Source organism: Sinocyclocheilus grahami, unplaced genomic scaffold, assembly GCF_001515645.1.
Source record: "Sinocyclocheilus grahami isolate Dianchi unplaced genomic scaffold, SAMN03320097.WGS_v1.1 scaffold632.1, whole genome shotgun sequence".
In the NCBI taxonomy this organism is placed as follows: Eukaryota; Metazoa; Chordata; class Actinopteri; order Cypriniformes; family Cyprinidae; genus Sinocyclocheilus; species Sinocyclocheilus grahami.
The window spans coordinates 436,867-459,666 of NW_015505811.1; the positions used below are offsets into that span (position 1 = coordinate 436,867).

Here is a 22,800-nt window from a genome sequence, read left to right on the forward strand (position 1 = left end):
AGATGTAAACACGCAATTGCAAAAAAAAAGTTCAGAATTGTGAGATAAAAAGTTGCAATTAACTTTAACTTAATTTTATTCTGTGGCAAAAAACAAACAAACAAACAAAAAAACTGAATTGTGAGATATAAACTCAGAATTCAGAGAACAATTTAATTGTGAGATATAAACTCAGAAATGCAGACTGTAAATTCGGAATTGCAAGAAAAAAGTCTGTGATTCTGATTATTTTTTCAACGCAATTCTAATATTACAACTCATAATTCAGGCGTTTTCTCAGAATTGCGAGAATAAAGTCAGAATTGTGAGAAATAAACTCGAAATTCTGAGAAGAATAGACAGAATGGTAAGATGTAAACTAACAATTGTGAAAAAATGTCAGAATTGTTAGATATGAACTTACAATTCTGAGAAGAAAAGTCACAAGTACTTTTTTTTTTTAATTCTATGGCAGAAACACAAAAAGTCAGAATTGCGAGATGTAAACTCAGAATTGAAAAGAAAAAAAAAAAGAATTCGTAGTTTATATCTTGCAAGTTTATATTTTGAGGAATTGTGAGAGAGATTTATTTATTTTTTATCCCACGCCAGAAACAAGATTCTGTACTTTTTGGAGCTATTTGCATTGATGAAGAAAATATCGGAACTAACTAGATGGCACAAGGGCAGTATACAAACACTACTGCTGTGCATGTGCTATTGCATAATTCTTTTTCTAATAATGTTTCCGGCCAATGAGCAAGATACTTTCTCATTTATTTAATCACCAAAGGAAATTTTTGCTCACATTTTGGACACTGATCACTCGCATTATGCATTCCAATTCATCTCTGGGTAGTGACTGAAATGGAAAAAGAAAAAAACATCCACACAACAGATTTGGTTTTGATGGTTTGTGAGGTAAAGAGATGACAGTTTAGGACTTCAGTTTCCAATTTCATTCTGTTTAAAGTTCAAAAAGCTGTCACTGCGTGATAATTTTTATGTCATGGTTTGTTCTCGGTATCATTTTTCCGCTTTTCTTTACCTAAGGATCTGGCTGTTTTGCCTGTGCACATGGTTTAAATGTAATACAGTCAAGGTCCAGTTGAAAAGCATGACGTTCAGGGACAGTTAATTCTCTTGAAACGCATAGGATCTGTTTCCCATCTTCAGTGGCCCTGTGGGAGGAAAATAATTATGAAATCATTACACATTTGAACTGGAAAAGAACAGACAGCTAGTGTTTGTGTTTCTGGGTGCTCTGGTACATGTATCAGTGCGTTGTTTTTGCACACTATGTATTTTTCTCTCATCGCACGTCTTGAGTGACATCAGAGGGATTATGCTGAAATGTTTCTCAGATGTGTTTGCGTCTGCCGTGTCTCAAAGTGTTCTTTTCAATCATCATTAGTACATGTGATTCACGTACACTAGAGTGTCTAATCCCCTGTGGCATAAGATGTATGTTCTTGATTAAAACAACCACAGACTGAACCATAATTCTGATCCAGACCAGAAGTATTATGACAGATTCGGCTTGTGTGTGTGTACTGTACTGCTCACTTAGTTTTTCACTTATTTTAATTGGTAGTGCTTGCTAAGCCATTCCCAGGGTTAGGGATTTAAAAAGACATGATTGATAGATATGAATGATGTCTAAAATTATGCAGCATGTTGGAGGTGTGATATTTCTTTTCTACGTGATTGGACTTTTTGCTTGGTGGATGAAAAAATTTTAACAAATCCATAGATTTTTATATACTTATACATATGCTCACCAGGGCTTCATTTATTTGAACAAAAACAGCAGTATTTTAAATGTATTATTACATTTCAAGTGTAATTTATTCATGTGATGGAAAAGCTGAATTTTCAGCATCATTACTCCAGTCTTCAGTGTCACATGATCCTTCGGAAATCATTCTAATATGCTGATTTGCTGCTTAAGAAACATTTCTTATTATCAATGTTGAAACCAGTTGTGCTGCTTCATATGTTTGTGGAATATATTATTGAACTAATACAACAATATAAAAATATTATTGTCTTAATATTTTTTTCACGATTCCTTCGGATTCAGATTTGGTTAATATTCGATTAGGGATTTGATTCGATTTGGTAACTCCAGTCATCTCTATACGATCAACTAGGATCACGATACTTTTGCAAAATGCAGCCCTGAACGATTCACAAACTACTGACTCATGAGCGAGGCTGTTTTGTGGATCTTGACTGAATCACAGTTCACACTCTCTGTTGCATGTAGGAAACGCTTGTGCATGCTCTAAAGAGACGTCATCTGAGGAAACAAAAAAGCTTTCCCACCAGATTTTAAATTATTGTTTAACATTTTTACTGTTGGATATTTAAGTCGCAGTAATCACTACCCCCTTTTTTTTCTGCAGAAAATATAGACATTTTGTTTAGATTGTTTAGAACACTTAGATGAGCACATGATGAAAATGGTTAAGTGTATAATCAAATACAACGCGTATCCAGTATTAGCTCATCACCATAAACCTGAACTCTAGGCCTCTCTAACATCATAAAACACTGTCATGGTGCCCCTTTCGCCTCCTATAATTATCCCTGCACTAATGAGGCAATGAACTAATAAGACCCCTGGGTTTCCCACCCTTAAATATTAATACACTACACTACACGCATGCTCACAAAACACACTTCAGAACATCTCTGCCGACTCATTTCAGTCACTTAAGAAACATGTTGAATTCATTGGTTGTGCAATGCTAATCAGTTTTGAGGGTCTGATATCACCTTAAAGTATAAGAGGAGCATCTTGACAAAATGAAGGCGTAATCCAGTACTGCATGTGGTTAAGTGGCAAGGTCGTTCCTCTCGTTCTCTCTGTTGGAGAGGAGCAGGTCAATTTATGTCCTAGTTTGTGTAATCATCATCCCCTGTGCTCTAGATCCAGGATAATGAATGGTACATGGAAACAATGTTAAAATGTAGAATTTTAATTAAATTAAAAAATTTTATTTACATTTTTCATTTTATTTATTTATTTTTAAATTGACTTAATTACACTTAAAGGTGGGGTAAGCGATTTCTGGTAGCCAGTGTTGACATTTGAAATCACCAAAACAAACACACCCCTACTCCAAAAGGGTCTCGCCCCTATTTTGATAGCTCCGCCCCACACATATGTACGCAAACCCAGGCAACGATTAGTTCTGTGAAACAAAGGAAAACCAATGTTACACCAGGTCTACACCGGACGCGAGTGGTGCGGCGCGACAAAATACTATGAAAAGACGTTTTCCTCTTTTGTTTTTTTTCCCTCTATCTTTCTGTCGCTCGGCTAATGTCCGTCCTGTGCACTGAACGCTCTCTCCTCCACATCATGAGTAGACACGCCCCTTACTGCTGATTGGCTACAAGTTTGTTTTGCTAGTCGGCCCGGATCAGTTTTCTAAAGCGTTTTTGAAAAATCGCTTACCCCACCTTTAACTTATTTGTTTGAGTCACAGGTATTATTTCCTTTGTTGGGTCAATGCCATTCAGCGAACAGGAAGTTCAGTGAGACACTGAAATGCTTCAAACTGAATGTGATTGTGATAAACTGACTAGCCACATTCACCACCCACATGGAAATGGTAGACATGGGAGTTTCTCATATGTGGCTTTCTCAAAGATAATCCTGATTGTTAGAGTTTTTTGACTTTAGTATTATCTAATTACTTTTAAAAATTACAGATCATATACTGATTTGTTTAGGTGATCTAAAGGAAATGCAAGCACTTAACCACAACCACTAATGAATGTACTTCATATAAGTCGTCCTCTCTAGTAAACAATTTCTCTATTTTTTTCTGCTTTTCATTTTTGCTCTAGCTTGAAATGTGGTATTATGTACTGCATATATTGTTGGCTCGTATGATAAATTGCTTGCAGTGTTCCTCACTTTGGATTAAAGCATCTGTTAAGTCACCTTTATTTATATTGCACACTATAAAATACAGATTGTTAAAGCAGCGTTACAGGGATAAACAGGAAAATAATGATTTAAAGATCAACTCTGCTATAAAGCACCAGTAAAAAATAACACTGTCAAAAAATTATTATCTGGAAAAATTAAATCAGAAGTTTTTAAACTGTGGATCGAAGACCCCAAAGGAAAATTTGAGCCTTGAACCAATGATTAGTGTGAGGTTAGTGTGAAAATCCTACTTTCCAGATAATTTGATCAATTATTGCTTTTGGCTTTAGTACAGTGAAAATGTAAATGCCAACTAAATAAGTGCAAAATAAGTTGCAAAATAAGTAAATGTGAAGGATTTTCTGAAGAAAATTAGTGCTGTTTCATAGTTCAATGCCATTATGCTAGGTGTTGTGAGTGGTTGCCAAGGCATAGCTATGTGGATTCTAAGGTGTTCCGAGTAGTTTTTAGCATGTTGCTAGGACTTCTTGGTGGTTTCAATGTTAATTGGATTTTTATAACCATTTGATCATCCTTAAGGTGAAAATCCAATCACTTAGATAAATAATAGCACACCACACCTCACCAGCTTGCACAGTTTGAGACATCATTCACATTAAATACTCTCTTACCTTTAACATCTCTGCTACATTGATCGATGCCACATTTGAGTCATTGTGAGGCTGAGTTTCCACCTCTTCTTCTTTGAAAACCTTACACGTGTCTGAGCAAACGTTCCCACCCTTAGCAGATGGATCTTCGTGACCTAAGCAATCCATTTTTACAGAACCGTTGCTTTGGATGCACGAGCTGAGGGTCCATAGATGTTTGTGCACTGTGTCGTAATTTAACCGCTTGAGTTTTTTGTACCCTAGAAGATTGAGGAATGCGGTGCGGTACTCGGGACTGTGGCAGTAGATGATTGGGTTCAGGCCTGAATTGGTGTAACCGAGCCAGTTCAACAGGACGAACACATCCCTCGACAGCACTTCGGGATTAAAAACCTTGATGATATTGAAGAAAAAGAAGGGCAGCCAACAGAGAATGAAGATGCCCATAATAATCCCCAGCGTCTTGAGCGCCTTGTGTTCTTTCACGACATGCCTCGTTGACCTCCGGCTCAAATTACGCACCGTTTCACCTGGATTTTCACAAGTGTCTTCTGTGCATGTGCTCAGAAAACGGAGTCTATTCTTGTCAATGAGTTTCAGCTGTCTGGTCGCGATGACAAACACCTTCCCGTACACAAACACCATAATAACGAGGGGCACGTAGAAGGACACCACTGAGGAGAAGATGGTGTAGGTCTTGTTAGTATGGAAATCACAGCATTCTGGTTTATTGTAACATATTTCTGCCTCCTCATAATCTGCACGAGAAAAATGGTTCATGATTGGCACGAAGGAAACTAGGGACGCCACTATCCACACCATGCAGACGATATAGCTTGCTCTGCGCTTCCCAAGGAGGACCTGATGTTCAAAAGGTCTCGTGACCGCAAAATAGCGCTCAACGGCGATGACACACAACGTCTCTATGCTGGCTGTGACGCAAAGCACGTCCACGGACGTCCACATGTCACAGAACTTGTCACCTAAAAGCCATTTCCCGCTCACCACCATGCTGGCGCCCAAAGGCTGGACCACACAACCCATGATGAGATCCGCAAAGGCCAGGGAGATGATGAAGACGTTGGTGGTGGTGTGGAGCAGAGGGGTGCGAAAGATAGCCAAGATGACCAACAGGTTCCCAATCACTGTGAGGAAGATGACCAGCGCCAGAGGAAGAATGAACAGGGGCTCTGCATCATCAGCCAGGCTGGAGTTGTTGGCACTCATCCTGAGAGAAATCTTTCAGCGAAAAAGAGAAATGGACACAGGATTGGTCAATCTCAAAGTATAGCTAAATAACTCTGCATGCTGGGTTAATGTCCTGCAAGAAACCGGTTCCAGGTGAAGTCACGTTGAACAACAATAACAGAACTTTTCCACCAGCAAGGAGGAGATATCAGCGACTCACTCATTTCGAAAATTCATAGGCTTTTCAGACATGAGAGATAATTGCATGTAAACTTGCAGTCTGTAAGTTAACTAGCTGGGCAAGACTTTTTGTTTTCATGCACTAGGAGGAGGAGCATGCGGTGGGTAGGAGAACTGTTTTTTCACGTATAGCTATGAGAGACTTTTTTTATGTCACATAACTTCTAAGATTGCATAGCTCCTTCTGACCCATAATACTTTATTTGTGGCATGGTTTTATTGTGCTATTTTATTGATATTTACAACTGTTATTGCTGATGTTGCTAATTGTTAATGGACTAATCTGCATATATAAATTCACAAATATAAAGCTGTTGCTGGATACTCAATATTTCTTTATGTGCTGAAATAATACAGACCGATGCAGAAAGTGTGATGCCTTTGTGATGTAAAAAGCTATTTAAGCCATCTTATAATCATTTGAGATGATCAAATACCTCCTCCTGACCCATAATGCATTGTTTGTGCCATATTTTCATCATTTTTATTATATTGTTTTCTTGATAATTTCAGCTATTTCCATTATTGCTGATGTCATTGCATTATCACTAATATGCATTAACGTTAGTATAATGTCACAAAAACAAAGCTGCTGCTATTTCAAAATAGGGAATTAGGCTATGTGCTGAAATGAAACAGACTGACATTGAAAATGTATGCTTTATGATGTAATGAAACCATTTCAGCTAGCTTACCCAGACTACTTGTCAGACTTCTTATCAGATTATCACATACGTCCTCCTGACCCACAATGCATTATTTGTGCTATTTTTATTTTTATTTTTTACTTTTTAATGATTTTATTGTAGTATTTGATTGATATGAAGCTGTTTTCATTAATGCTGTTGTCATTTAATTTTTTAAACACTAATCTGCATTTTATGCAACATGACTTCTCAAAAACAAAGCTGCAGGTGCTAAACTTATTTCAGCACGCATATTTACATAACGAAATGAAACGGACCACCATGAAAATTGTGATGCCACTTACCCACAATTCTTGTCATTTGAGATGATCACATACCACCCTTTGACTCACTGCATTATTTGTGCCATTGTTTTATTGTATTTTCTGGATATTTACAGCTATTTTATGCAATATAACTTCACAAAAACAAAGCTGCTGTGTACTGAGTATTTTAAAATAATATTTTACTAAAATTAAACCAACCAGTGTGGAATGTTTGATACCTTTATGAAGTAATAAAACAATTTCAGCCAGCTCACCTCGACCTCTTGTCATTTGAGATGACCTCAAACTTCCACCTGACCCATAATGCATTATTTTTTGCTAAAGTCGTTTAGTTGCTACATACTTCCGTGTTGAAATGAAACAAACCGACATGGAAAATTTGATGCCTTTATGCAGTAATAAAGCAATTTCAGACAGCTTACCCAGAAAGGTACTTCCTCTCAAATCATCTTCAATAATTTATGCTCGTCAGCAAGTTAACCATATTTCTAAATTCTTATCTTCCATTATTGTGCAACTGTTCTCTGTACACCTTCCCACGCCTCTAAATATCGATGTGAACAAAATGTTCAGAAGGATGCAGGACGTGTGGTTTGTGGTGGGCACCGTATTGTCAGCTTCCTGTGGTAGAGCTTCTGGCCTTTACAGAAGAACTTCTGCAGAATGCGCACATGGCTTTCAAAATGTACAATTAACATACTAATGTTGAATAATTGTTCACTAAATAATTAGGTTAGTGATTATGTAAAATGATGTCCTTTGTGGAAGTTGTTTCGTATTTCTGAAATGTTTCATGGCTCTTGGATCAGCCAACACATTGCCCTGACCCTATTTACACTTAATTCCAGAACGTTGCTCGTTTCCTTTGTTGTTGCATCTTAGTTCTGGCTTTGTTTGCACTGAATTCACAGCGTATAGACGGTCATGCTACAGTGCAGTTCTGTTTGTCAGACAGATTAGCCATCATTCATTTGCTTCCCTCTGGCAGTTCAAGCAAAGCTTGACAAAGTTTCACAACATTTCATGATGTTCGGCTTGCTGCTGAAAATGTTTAATAGGAAAAATATTAGAATGAAAGATGGTTTGTCAGGATGTCCATGTTAATAAAGCTACTGAAATTGTCTTAATTGTTCAAGGTGAGTAAATCGTACGAAAAACTGACTAGGGAAAGTGTTAAAGGTCTCTGGGAGCATCATTTGCTGTGTTTTCTTTGATTTTAGTGTGTTTTTAATTTATATGATGGCTGTACAGCACTCTAGCTTGACGGTAGCCTCAGGGGAAGTACATCGCTCGCAATTTTACACGCATACACGGAGAGCGTGTTCGTTTCTCTGGTTCCCCGATGATAACGGTAAAAAAGCAGCAACTTTTTAAAAATTCAGAAACTTTCTTGCAAATTGACACGCACGAGGGAAAAACGACAAAATCTTGGTGAAAATCGCTTCGCCTTAAGTAGTAGAGATTTATTTATGCTGTGGGCCACCATTAGCTCGGGAAAGAGAGAGCGCATTCTGTCATAGTTGCTGTGTAACACTCATTCCCGTGATCCCAGAGTGCTTCGGGCCGCTTGCTGAATTTTGAGATTTACAAACCGTTCCTGTCTGGATTTTTTGTTTCTGGAATTTAAACCATTGCTGTCAGACAATTTAGTGGGTCGACAGAGATATTGTGTTCCATTGCACAGGCGATAAACAAAGGCTTTCATTTGTCTAAGACGTTGCTGCCCATGTTGGTCCATCTGTGATAATACAAAAACCTTCAAACTTGGATTGAACGTCAGTGCAGGTCCAGACAATCTGCTGTAGAACACAAAGCTGACTCTTAGTTTTGAGAACACCGTTCGACCAAACACGCTGCATTTCCAAGATTATTGACTCAATTCAGTTCAGAGACACATTTTTTTCAAGACACACACACACACACAGACGTTTGTTTCACTATCCTTGTGGGGACTCTCCATAGGCGTAATGGTTTTTATAGGCCTACTGTACAAACGCCCTACACCTAAACCTACCCCTCACAGAAACCTTTCTGCATTTTTACATTCTCAAAAAACCTCATTCTGTAGGATTATAAGCTTGTTTCCACATGGGGACCAATTTAGGTCCCCACGGTGACACTAGTCCCCATGAGTCCGTGTGACTTGTGTAGAAAAACATGCGCGCGCGCGCGCACACACAGACAAAGAGAGAGAGATTTGCTTGCTGGCATTATCTGTCTCTATCAGGCTTTTTTTCTTGAATATGATACAAAATGGTATGAAAAAAGTGGTCTCGACGTTCTTGCTGTATTGGAACATATCATACAAGCAAGCATACATTTCTATGATTTTTTTTTTTCATTTTTATTTAGTAATTTAATTTATTTCATTTAGTAATTTTGTTGTGTTTTTGTCATTTTAGTAGTTTTTTTTATATCTACATAATATTTGTCTGTTTTTATTTGTATTTGTTTTATTGTAAACTACCTAAGCAAGAAAAATTATTTGTCCCCAAATAAATAAAACTGTTTTCAAGTCATTCAAATTTAATTTGTATGCTTTAGTATTTAGTGTTTATTGCCAGAAAAATGGCAAATCAGTGTTTAAAACTGTATTCAAATATGTCCCAAAATAAATACATTTAGTTTGTAGACAGTCAACATTTACTGAAGGTTAAGCACCTTCTTTTACTTACTGTTTTTTTTTGAAAAAAATAAATGAATAAGTAAATACACACACACACAGGTTTGTTTTTATGGTTTATGGGGACTCTCCATAGGCGGAATGGTTTTTATACTGTACAAACCGTATTTTCTATTGCCCTACACCAACCCTACCCCTAACCTACCCCTCACAGGAAACTTTCTGCATTTTTAGATTTTCAAAAAAACTCATTCTGAATTATTTATAAGCCTTTTGAATTACGGGGACACTGAAATTGTCCTCATAAATCACCTTCTCGTTGTAATACCTATGTCATACCCATGTTATTATACAAATTTGTGTCCTCATAAACCACATAAACATGCACGCACACACACACACATATATAATTAATTTGTTTTGTATCCTATTCGTGGAACTTTTTAATTGATCTGTTTCATAGACATACAATGTATGATAACTCAAGCCACAAAAGTAACATTCTTTGTAACTCAGAGGAATGCACATGAAAACATGCATAGCGCCACTTAGTGTTAAAAGTTTAAATACACTTTTTTTTGTCAGTCATTTTCCCCATAATTCTGACAGATGCCACATTCACTCATATGATTAATATGTTGCACTTGATTAAATTGAGGCAGGTAGTCTGTGAAACCTGTAATCTAGAAAAACAGAGAAACTATGCTGATCTCATATACTTATGCAAACAACCGTGAGCAATTAGTAAAATTGGACCGAGTACACATAGATGTTGTACATTAAACAAATTATACTCAGAGTAATTACAAAAATGGACCTCAACGAGTGTGCTGAGATTAAGAAATTAAAACAGATCAATACAGTCAATACGGGCTGTTCTTTTCTCCTTTTATTTTTTTGACAAACACCAAGATGTGCCAATCTATAAAGAACTCCCATAAATTCCAAGGCAATAAGCAAAAAAAACATGAATCTCATTTAAAACATCACTGTTCAGTTTTAATTGGTATTACAAACAGGGAATGTGTTTGAAATGCTGTAGACTTGGTGTGAGAGACAGCGTTTCACGTTAATGAACACGGCGAACATGTTACTTTTCCCCTCCGCACAGCTCCAACAGGATCTTACGGTAATCGCCCGACGTGTCACCCTAATAAACAAACAGAACAGAGTTTCATGATGGGTTAAATGTTAGTATTGCCTTTAGTAGTGCTTTTAGTGGGGATTTTTGTGTTTGTCTGCAAAATTAGTTGAAATTAAAGGAATTATTCACCCAAAAAATTTAAAAATGTATTTACCCCCAGGCCATCCAAGATGTAAATGAGTTGGTTTCTTCATCAGAACAGATTTGGAGAAATGTATCATTACATCACCAATGGGTCCTTTGCAGTGAATGGGTGCCGTCAGAATGAGAGTCCAAACAGCTGATAAAAACATCACAATAATCTACAAGTAATCCACACGACTTAAGTACATCAATTAAAATCTTGTGAAACAAAAAGCTGTGTTTGTACGAAATGAATCCATCAAGATGTTCTTAACTTTAAACCATTGCTTCCAGCTAAAATACGAATTCTCTATAGATAAAATTGCTTTCTCCAGTGAAAAAGTAATAATTATGGACTCGTATATTGGCTAGAAACAATGGTTTAAAAGTAAAACATCCTAATGATGGATTTGGTTCTTACAAACACAATTTTTCACTTCTCAAGGCATTAACTGATGGACTGGAGTGGTGTGGGTTACTTGTGGATTACTGTGATGTTTTTATCAGCTGTTTGGACTCTCATTCTGACGGCACCCATTCACTGCAGAGGATCCATTGGTGAGCAAGTGATGGAATGCATTTATCCAAATTTGTTTTGATGAAACAAACAAACTCATTTATATACTGAATAAGTAAATGAGTAAATTTTCAGCAAATTTCCATTTTTGGGTGAACTATTCCCTTAAAAGTTTGGCTTTGCTTCATCCCTGAGGTATTGTGTTAGAGTATTTGTAATGTTTTTAATGGTTTTTGAATATTGTGTTTAGTCAAATATTCTCAGTGAAACAGCTGTGTCCCACCTTTATAAAGGAGTGAAGGGTCTTTCCATAAATCTTCAGGAACTCTGCTTTGATGTCGAGCATATCGATCTCGGCGCGAGCCACCATGATCCTGATCAGCACGCTATCTGTGGTGCCTAAACCCTAAGAGCCGAGAAACGAGAGAAATTATGACTTTTGTACTGGTAAAATCCCTAATGTGTGCAAATATTAGATCAGCTGGCATTTCCATTTACCTTCATTGACTTGTAAAGCCTTTCAGCAAAAAATGCTGGCTTGTTTTTCAAGCATTTCACTGCAAGGGTTAAGAGAAGCTTTTTAGATCACAGTATGCAATTGAAAATGTGTGAAGATAATTCAAATATTGCAATACTCACGACAGACCTATTGCCAGAAATACATCCTCCAGGCAGCCAGACATCTCCCTCTTTATGCTGTCTTCAATGTCCCTTCCAGAAATCTTCTGATACTCCTGAAACACTAGGAAAAGAAAAATGGTTGAGAATGTGCTTGATGTAGGCTAATACTACTTGAAACAGCCAACTATAGTTGTCACATGATCTCACAACGTTGCATGTTTAATTCAGTTAGCACCATCTAGTTAAAATAAATAGCTGAATGAATGGTCATTTTGCATTTTTAAATAAAATGAGTGAAGGAGCAGAAAAATATAACTAACCATGTACATGTTAATTAATCCTATATATAAAACGAATAAAAATGATGAAAGCATATAACAAAACTACTAAAATTAAATTGAAACTAAACTGAAAATGTAAAATGCTCATTCAAAATATTAATAAAAACTATAGTAGTATATATAAATAATAGTAAAATAACACGGTACTGCACATAATTTACATGAACAGTATGAGAAGTAGGCCTACATCTATTCCAAACAACTTTATTTAAATCCAGTCACCACAAGGTGGAAGTCATGAGCTTACTTCATTGTCATATAAGGTCATTGTCCCACTGTGCTGCTTTCTACTGTTACATTAGAACGATCACAAAACTGGGAAGGAGTATTTCGGTTATTATCTGGCATGCACAGATACCTCGGAGTAAGTGATTTCTGTTCCTCACACACAGCACAGTGAGGAACTTGACCTCATCTGTTCCCCAGCGAGCTTCGCCTGCCTCGTAGATGTCCTGTTGGATGAGAAACAATGGAGAACTTTATCGGAGCAATTTCCATTTATACTGTTAATGATTAATGAACACAAGCATGATTGTTGTGTACCTAAGGCTGAACCCCACATTTTATAAAGCAGTTTGCTGACACTGAATATACACAGAAACACGTCCAATAAAGAATTGTAAATACAGAGAATATACAGAGGCCCAATTTTTATTTACACACCTTAGCCACACATAAAAATAAATCACTACATTAGATAACATATAAACAATATTTATTGTAAAAACAGGCACCACAAGCACTTTTTATTTTTTTGCGGCCAGTGTAGTTGGATTCCATAGAGAATGACTCTTACGAGCCGGTTCTTTTTAATGAATCAAAAACATCCAGAGCGGCCAGTCGGATCCCATAGCAAACAACTCTTATGTGCTGGTTATTTTCAATGAATCAAAAAATACAGCACAAAGAGAGTAGTCTGATTCCCAAAGGACTCAAAGACATACAGCGCGACCACTGTATGAATACTCAATGAATGACTCTCATGAGCTGATTCTATTCGATGAATCAGAAACCTGCAGCACAACCAGTGTAGTCCGAATCGCGAGAAAGGGATATTTAAGTGAATGAAACACTTCCAGTGTGATCCACCAGTGTGGTTTGAGTCATCCGATTCCCAAACAAATTACTTGAATGAATCAGTTTTATATAATATAAGCTTATATTTTATAAGTGAATCAGCTACAATGTTCTGTATTATATTGTACTTAATGCTCTTAAGACTTCACTTTAGTTACTAGCTAGTTGTACAATGATGAATACTATAGGTTTTATCGTAAGTATTTTATAAAAATAACTGAAATTGAAATTGGGGGTTGCAGTACACTGAAGCTCTACTATTACAAAATCACACTGGATATGCTAAGCAAGTGATGTCTAAGTAATACACAGTTTAAGGTATTCAGTACGGTGACGCATTGCTGCCGCACACATATTATTTTTTCCACTCAATTATGTCGTAATAACGAGATGTTATGTCGTTCTAACGACATCTTTTCTCGTAATAACGAGATGTTTTCTCGTTAAAACGACATACACCACAAAAATTTTACATGTGCTTATTACGCAAAAAGCTACTGCTAACCACACCAAAATCCTCACCTTTGCATCCTGAACAGCCTGAGCCTCGTCCACCTTGGTGCTCTCGTCACGCCCAGCCTATAAACAAAGCAGAAAAACAATATCAATACATCCCATATGCCAAACTATCAGGGGTCACACCTGCCCCGGCCGGACACTGTGGATGGTGAAGGTTTGCATGGCAAACAAAAGAGGTGATGAGTAAAGGCATCAAATAATCTTCTTCACAAATAAGATAATACAGGTGATTTGTTTATTTACCGTGAGTAAAGACACCAAAACTCTCTGAAACATTCCAGACGTGTCTCCGCAGATGTCGTCCTCAAGACTCTTGTCATTTTCTGTGATAATGACATTATCAGCACAAGAAAAGTGAATGAAATAGTATAATATGGGGAGACCTGTATATTTTTCACAATGCAAAAGGCTTATCCATGATAAGTGTGAGCTGTAGCACATCTGTACCTTTCTTGTAAGTAGCAACGATTTCCTTCATCTCAGCATTGCTTCTTGAGGCCAGGATGTCAATGAGACATGCCTCCTCTGTCCCTGCACCCTGGAAAAAGGTTTAAGATATTGTGATTAGGGACTAAAACTACATATATAATGCCCTCTGACTAGAAAGTTATCAGTGGGAAGAAGGTTATTTTAAAGGGGGGTGATTCTTCTCTATACCCACTTTATGGGTTGTGGCATGTATGGGGGCAGCTGTGGCCTGATGGTTAGAGAGTTGGACTTGTTGTAACCCGAAGGTTGTGGGTTGGATTCGCAGTACCGGCAGGAAATTTCTTCCACCTTCAATACATATGAATTAGGTGCCTTTGAGCAAGGTATCCATCTCCCTGGGCGCCGCAGGACAAATGCTGCAGGTGTGTGTGTGTGTGTTCACTACTCTCTGCTGTGTGTGTGAACTTGAGTGGGTTAAATGCAGAGGACAAATTCTGAGTATGTTTTTTTTTTTTTTTCTGATCTGGCTGTGTCAAGGCAAATCAGAGCAGCATTATATTATACTTATATATATATATATATATATATATATATATATATATATATGTATGTATATGTGTGTGTGTCTTTTCTCTTTTAGTGTATGGTGCTTTGATTTATTATGGGTGTGTTTAACAATGATAATTCCAGTTTGTTATTTTAAGATGTGGAATTAAGCTATATAACTAGAAGAAGTAAATGGTAAAACTATTTGCGCTACAAACCGATGTGTTATTATATGATAATAAATTAAAATAATATGATAACAAATACCAGTTTGCAACATCAAGCAGCATAACGGGCTGTTTTTGTACAACTAAAACAACTCGAAGTGGTTGACACCAGAAGCCATGCACATTCAAGTAAAATGCTCTCATGTGAAACATACAGTTTGAAATGGGTGCTACTTCACACATTTCCCAATCCTCACTAACCTTGATGGCGTTTCTCAGCTCATACGCGTCATACACTGGGGCGGGCATCATCAGGCCGACCGCAACCTTCTCAAAGTTTCCAGTAAGCTCTGACTTCAAGCAATCAACCAGTTCCTGAATGGGAATTTTAAAATATAGTGTTATTTACCACATGTGAAAACAGTGTTAGTTTGTTCTTAGAACAGCACAGCATACAAACCCAGGCATATCAAGCTTAAAAGTAGAATATTTCTTCTTAGATGTATTCATTCATGCTTTACTTCCACATCTCGCATCACAGAAGAAACAAATGGATTTGGTGTTGGAAAATAGTGTTTTGTTGCAGACCAAAACTGTAATATCTGCTGTAAGTCTGGGTGGGTGTTGTGTCCACGAGACCGTCCTGAACGCTGTCCAGAACTTCCCCCACAATGACTCACACTTACTTGCTTTGCTTCACTCAATGTTTCCATTAACATAAGCAGCAAGACCTGACTGTGATTTTTTTTTTCTGATTCTAGTTTCCCTGACCAGCTTACAGAGTTACAGAGGGAAACCACAAGGAAGTACAATAAAAGTCAATGCTGCATTCTTTATACTCTGTTATGATAACAGACAGTTATAAAGCAGCGATGTCTCCCGAAAGACACCGTTTGTAGATGGACTCTTTGTGAGTTAATGATTGGAGTCAACAGCATCTCTTATCAGTGATACATACTCTGCATTGTCTACCTTCATACCGACTACACAATCATCAAGAATGGTCAACATTGTTCTCTAATCACCTTGTGAACCGTATGTTTGAGGTAAATACAACCTGACAGTTGCTCACACCGTCCCTGCCATTAGGACTTTCCACAAAGAGAAGAACACGACTATAAGCTTCCCTAATTTGGACCAGGAAGACGTGTTGTTTTGGTCCAAAATGAGATCTGTTAATGATGGGCTACAGGTCTGAGTTTTATAGATCTTGCAGCAGAGAATGGCAACTGTTGGGTTTTACCTTTCCCACGCTTTGTTTGAAAGCCTCCTTGATTTTCAGCCTTTGTGCAATAGTGCGATGGGCGAGGATCTCGATGATAGTCACCTCATTGGTACCTGGAATTCATTCAGTTTTGGTTAAAGCATGTTCATGGAAAATTGAAAATTGTTGACAACCTTTAGTCAACCTTATGTCATTAAATTTTTTATTTAACCATTTTGAGATTACCAGCATCAGCCGATAACGGCATTCTCTTAACCTTTGGTTATCTCCAAAACACATCGATAATGGATATTGTGTTTTTTAATGTGCTACTAAATGTATACATATGGTATGGTATAATAAATATTACATCTATAATAAATAATGTTTTTGAAAGTCTCTTATGCTAACCAAAGCTGTATTTATTTGATAAAAAGTACAGGAGAAGCTAAAATTGTGAAGAAAAAATAATTTACTGTACAACTTCTGTATTTTAATTCATTTTAAAATGTAATTTTAGAAACATTTCTTATTATTATCAATGTTGAAAACACTTGTGCTGCTTAATATTTTTGTGGAAACAAAAGAACAGCATTTATTTGAAATATAAATATTTTGTAACATTAAAGATATTTATACTGTCATTTTTATATCAACTTTGTGTCCTTGCTGAATAAAAGTATTAATTTCTTTAAAAAAATTAAAATCTTACTGACTGCTAAATTTCAAACAGTATGGTGTTTCTAATATATATATATATATATATTATATATTAAAATAAATTTTTTTGTGAATTGTATATTTTGCAGAATTTCTCCCTTGTTCCATGGAAGAAAAAGAAAGTGTTGCAGGTTTGGAATGACTTGAGGTTGAGTAAATGATGACGGTTTTCAATTTCATATCTGCATATACATTTTTGACACTTTTGTAATTACAAACTGCTTGTTATTTAAAGCATCAAATTACCCATAAAGCCCAAGGCTGTACATCACATGCTTGATCGTAAAACGGCAAGAGATTGCTTCATTTTCTTACACTGCATGGACATTTTTGACACTTTCAGAATCACAAGCTCACTGTTATTTAAAGTATTAAACTGCATGTTACTCATAACTCACTTAAGGCCAACAAGCGAGCCTGTGTCAAACAGCAACCGTGTGAGTGCGAGTCATGTTTCGTAATGCAACTCGCGCTGCTGAAATCAGCTGAACTCCATTTAACTAGAAATCTGCATTCTTAACATCATGCCAAGCTCTAGTCTACAACAATGAGGAAACACCTTTTCGGTTACAGGACGAATGCCAAAGAATCAACCTCTACTCTGCATTGGACGAAAGCCCAGCTAAACCACAGGTGTCTTGTAGTTTTAACTGGAAATGAAGAGAGACTTAGTTCTCTGATCTACCTGATAAAACACTTTCAAAATGCAACCAGGTGATGATTCTCATTCCATTCAAATGGGCAAAAAAATGGATCATGTAAATATGTTCATCTTGAAGGCCGGTTCTGATTTGTAGATCACTTACCAGTTCCTTTCATAGCACTGTAAAGTTTCTGGGCATCTTCCTCTGGTTTGAAGCCTGATGCCTCAGTCACGGTTCCACGGTTGCCCAACTACAGCAAAAGAAGAGATAACACCACCTTTAGACAGATTTAACAAGTGCAAAGCCGAAATATAAACTGTTGAGTTGCTGTCACAGGGCTGCATGACAACTTGCATATTTTTAAGCTCAGATTGTGTCAAAGGTAAAACATTTCTTAAATGCTCACCATGGCTACATGTATTTATTTCAGTAAAACAGTAATATTGTGAAATATTATTATAATTTAAAATAACTTGTCTACATTAATATATTTTAAAATGTAATTTATTCCTGTGATGGCAACGCTGAATTTTCAGCATCATTACTCCAGTCTTCAGTGTCACATGATCCTTCAGAAATCATTCTAATATGCTGATTTGCTGCTCAAGAAACATTTCTTATTAATATTCATGTAGGTAACAGTTGTGCTACTTAATATTTTTGTAAAAATGTTTGATGAATGGAACGTTTGACAGCATTTATTTGAAATAGAAATGTTGTATAACATTAGAAATATATTTATTGTCACTTCGGATTTAATTTAATGTATCCTTGCTGAATAAAAGTACTCATTTATTTTTTGAATCTTACTGATGGTGGTGTAATCATTCTCTATTGTGAATATTTCTCACACAACCATTTTCCATTATAACAATCTTATATATGACCCTGAACCACAAAACCAGTCATAAGGGTCAATTTTTCCAAATTGAGATTTATACATCATATGAAAGCTGAATAAATATTGATTTTGAGCTCAATATTGCTTTCCATTGATGTGTGGTTTGTTAGGATTGGACAATATTTGGCCGAGATACAACTATTTGAAAATCTGGAATCTGAGGGTGCAAAAAGAAAATCTAAATTATTGAGAAAATCGCCTTTAAAGTTGTCCAAATGAAGTTCTTAGCAATGCATATTACTAATCAAAAATTAAGATTTAATATATTTACAGTATTACAGAAATTTACAACATATTTTCATGGAACATGATCTTTACTTAATATCCTCATGATTTTTGGCATAAAAGAAAAATCAATAATTTTGACACATACAATATATTTTTGGCTATTGCTACAAATATACCCCAGCGACTTAAGACTGGTTTTGTGCTCCAGGGTCACATAAATGAACTTATTTAAAAGTTGCCACCCTTCCAAAATTCACATACATTCTTTTTTTTTCAACAAAATTAATTTCAAGCACTTATATGCAGAAGCCTTTATATCAAAATGTTTACAAGATCCAGACTTTTGACTGGCAAAGGAAAATGAGAAGGAACAAGAAAAAGCTTTTATTTGATTACAAATGTGTGATATTGATACAATCCATAAAAAAAACGAATTGCCTTTGAATCATCTAGAAGTGAGACTAAACGCATCAATGTTTCAGACATGAAAAAGATGACAGTAACATTGTGTCTCTTCACATTCAAAATACTTTTCTTACCGCTGCCATTGTGATGGAGGAAAGGTTTTAGTCTTCAGATGAAGAGATGAGAACACTAAAGGCAAGAAATAAAACAAAAAAACTAATTTATGAAAAATATGGATGCAGTAGATATAAGGAACCATTGCACATGTAAAACATAAATACATTTTTAAACTGATGAAATGCAAAAGTGGTGTGTTATAATCAATTTTTATTTTATGTCTTTGAAATCCACAAACAAGCAAAAAAAGTTTTATTTTGACACGTTTATAATAATGAAACAGACCAGGGATGCATTTTCTAAAACCATTTTAATCGTAAATTGTATTTATATTGCTGCCAATGGTTTCTTTGATGTATTCAGGCTTGCAATGCTTTTAAGAAACGCATCCCAGGTTCTTAGGGATTTATTTAAGTGAAATTTAGGACTCAGATCTAATAACGGGGTTAATTACACTGTTAAATAAATAACGCCTTTGGATGCCACTAGCAAAATGGTTTCCACTTTACTATTCAGCTCATTAAGCAGAAGAGGCTCAACTGGTAATTAACAGCCTAATGCTCCGTATCAGTTTCCCCTTTCAAACAATAAACTCACAACGTTTTCTAACCCCCAGAAGACCTCATTTAAAACACAGAGACATCTGGCTCTCAAAGCGGTCTCTCTTCACTTCATCGTTGTCTAACACTGACAGCGGCCCCATGACTACAGTGCATCATTTAAGACCTTTTAATAATTTATTCTTTGCATACAATGTGCTGTACATTCAAAGAGCCTGCTGACATTATATTTGACACATGCTGTGCGACTTTAACACCGTTAACCTCATTTGATTTTGAGCCTCAGCATCACAGATGAATTCATTGACATTCAAAACGTATTGCAGTGTTTCATATGAAAGATTTAGCGCTTATTTGAGAGAGCTCAGCATCTGCCTACCAGTGGAACCCGCAAATTAGAACCCAAAGGAAAATGTTATTGCTCAGGAGGGTTCTCAGTTTAAGTCATCGACTTAAGATTCCTCTGAAGAAATGAAAACAGAAACAAGACTTTTGACATATGGTATAAAGCGAATAAAAATGCAGGTAATAGCCTAGAATGGTAAGAATTACATGAAAATTGAATCTATATTCAAATCTCTCATGTTTGTTATATTAGTGAAATATGCTTAACATTTTTTCGTGTCAACATTTACTAAATGTTATTAGACTTGTGCCGGTATTCGGTAATGCGATATATCACGGTAATGAATGTGCACGATAGTGTTATCGTGGGCACTTCTAAATACCGTGAATAATTATATATTACAAATTATTCCGAATTTTGAATGCATTTTAAGAATACTTTTCCCATCAACTGGTCAAAATGCACAACACCGCTGTATGCTGCGTGAAAGACGCATATCCCTAAATGTTATGTGTTTTTCTGTTTTCTAAAGACTGGTCAAAAGTCAAGATATTCACAATTTTTGTTCGTCAGAAACGTTTGCATATCTATTTTTTTATTTTTTTTTGCGGTCAACTTAAAAGTAAACGTTTTTTAGATAATATTTTAACAATTCATTTATAAAATCATGACAATGCATAAGCCAATTATTTAATTCTGGAAACAATTATTTGATTTAGTTATCTTTATATTACATGTAATATTTTCCACACACAGTACAGGCCTAAACAGATTGTCATCCGTGAAAATTTACAGCTGATTTTATATTTTAACAAAGGGGTCCTTCACAAGGAAATCATCCTATTTGGGGGGTCCTTATAGCATCAAAAATTTTGTAAACTCCTGATCTAGGCGAAACAATGGAGATATAATACAGAGATTTAATTTGTGTGGTTTTTTTTCCCTCTTGTGGTTATATCCTTCTTTGCTGACTATACTAGATCTAGGTCATTGCCTTGTATTTGTAAAGTGTGTGGTTTAATTAATTTGCCATGCAAAGCAATATGACTCACTGTATTTTAATGAAAAAACTCCTGATCTAGGCGAAACAATGGAGATATAATACAGAGATTTAATTTGTGTGGTTTTTTTTCCCCTCTTGTGGTTATATCCTTCTTTGCTGACTATACTAGATCTAGGTCATTGCCTTGTATTTGTAAAGTGTGTGGTTTAATTAATTTGCCATGCAAAGCAATATGACTCACTGTATTTTAATGAAAGCCACATTTCAAAGGATCATGTTCAGCGGTATATAGTCACGTGACGGAATATGGGCATTCAGTGCGGTCGCAAAACGTTAGCAGAAAACTTCATTTTACAAACACGTTTCAAAACACGATTAAGTTCTATTTTCCACGGCGTGATTTCTATTCGCCTGTTAAATGAGTAAGCTGATTTTATAAACATTCGTTATAGAGCGGAAAGAGACGCGAATAACATGAAAACGAAGTTAAAGTTTAGTTAGGAAAGCGGATGGGAGTTTTTACTTTTAGCGTCTTACCTGCTGAAGCGCTGCCGCTGGATTCAGAGATGCGCGACAGCCGTTACTCTGAATGGACGTGGTGGAGATTTAGGAGAATGTTTCTGAGTTTTCTTGACAACTTTAGTGGGTGTTGGCCTGTATGGACAGAATCGTCTTAGTTCCTCATTTACGGCCCCTCCTCTTTACATTACGTTGAGATAAGAGACTGAACAGTTCATAACCGGTGGAACAGTGTGCTGAAACTAGGACTCGCTCAGCGTTGCCAAACCCCTCCCTCAGAAAATCTCTAGAACCACCCTCAAAAGTCTCCATTTTTCACAAAAAGTCGCCAAATATGAAAACAAAGTAAATACAGGTACATTTGGTAAAGGTAAAGGAAAGTAAATATATATATATACTTTACAAATGATAACAGTATCAAAAATATAACAAAAAAATTTCTGAAGTGAAATTAGGGAAATGCTTGTGATCTGCAAGCACATCAAACATGATGGAAATGAAGTCAAATTAATTGCATTAGAGCAGTGAATCGCAACCTTTTGGCGTATTCAATTCAGTTCAATTCAGAACCATCCTCAAGGACCCCCAGAACAAAATTGACTCGTATCATGACTTTGTGAGGACCAAATGCAGTCAAGTATAATTCAAGTTAGCGGACTTGTCCAGTATTTGGCCATATCATCAGCTATATTGGATTTTTCTTTCATGGGAACGTGTCATGTCAAAATATACAACATTTATACAAAAATTCATACTTTATACGGACCCCCTGGCCTTATGTCAAGGACCACTAGGGGTCCACGGACCCCTGGTTGAGAAACACTGCATTAGAGGATGCAAATTTTCTATTGTGGATAAACACAAGTTGAAAGCTGCCAGCTATCTGACATCTTGCAGCAAAAAAGTAATTTTGTAATTATGTACAAGTGACTGCCTTTCGTCTTTAATCGTTATTTGCATAGGAAGTTATAGCACCCCCTCTTGGTACAAAGTTGACAAAATTGAAAGTACCACTGTTTTACATAAACCTCTTTCACAGTTGCTTCGTCTTTTATTGGTGCTTTATTGTCTCTGTAAACTATATTTTATTGCAACAGTTTGAACAACGA

General features: G+C 36.3%; 2 protein-coding genes across 2 annotated transcripts; both read right to left on the reverse strand.

Moving 5' to 3' along the window:
* Positions 1-576: 576 nt before the first annotated feature.
* LOC107558126 (beta-2 adrenergic receptor-like) lies at positions 577-7,437 on the reverse strand. The gene is made up of 3 exons (XM_016241743.1): positions 7,360-7,437; positions 4,558-5,775; positions 577-1,160 (listed from the first exon to the last, which is right to left on the reverse strand). Exons 2-3 carry the CDS (start codon positions 5,761-5,763, stop codon positions 1,152-1,154), a joined length of 1,215 nt encoding a protein of 404 aa, XP_016097229.1. The 5' UTR covers positions 5,764-5,775; positions 7,360-7,437; the 3' UTR covers positions 577-1,151.
* A 2,553-nt stretch (positions 7,438-9,990) lies between these two features.
* On the reverse strand, positions 9,991-21,896 carry LOC107558128 (annexin A4-like). The gene is made up of 13 exons (XM_016241747.1): positions 21,710-21,896; positions 19,281-19,335; positions 17,775-17,862; positions 16,288-16,382; positions 15,306-15,419; positions 14,350-14,440; positions 14,146-14,225; positions 13,906-13,962; positions 12,665-12,758; positions 11,991-12,086; positions 11,843-11,901; positions 11,628-11,750; positions 9,991-10,710 (listed from the first exon to the last, which is right to left on the reverse strand). The coding sequence occupies exons 2-13, from the start codon at positions 19,287-19,289 to the stop codon at positions 10,651-10,653; spliced, it is 966 nt and encodes a 321-aa protein (XP_016097233.1). The 5' UTR covers positions 19,290-19,335; positions 21,710-21,896; the 3' UTR covers positions 9,991-10,650.
* Between the last annotated feature and the right edge of the window lie 904 nt (positions 21,897-22,800).

Coding starts and splice junctions, on each gene's coding strand:
- LOC107558126 (XM_016241743.1), bottom strand. CDS start 5,763: ATGAGTGCCAACAACTCCAGCCTGGCTGATGATGCAGAGCCCCTGTTC.
- LOC107558128 (XM_016241747.1), bottom strand. Junction 13,963..14,145: donor TTTTGGTGTCTTTACTCACG/GTAAATAAACAA, acceptor CTTTGTTTATAG/GCTGGGCGTGACGAGAGCAC. Junction 11,751..11,842: donor GGCTTTACAAGTCAATGAAG/GTAAATGGAAAT, acceptor CTCGGCTCTTAG/GGTTTAGGCACCACAGATAG.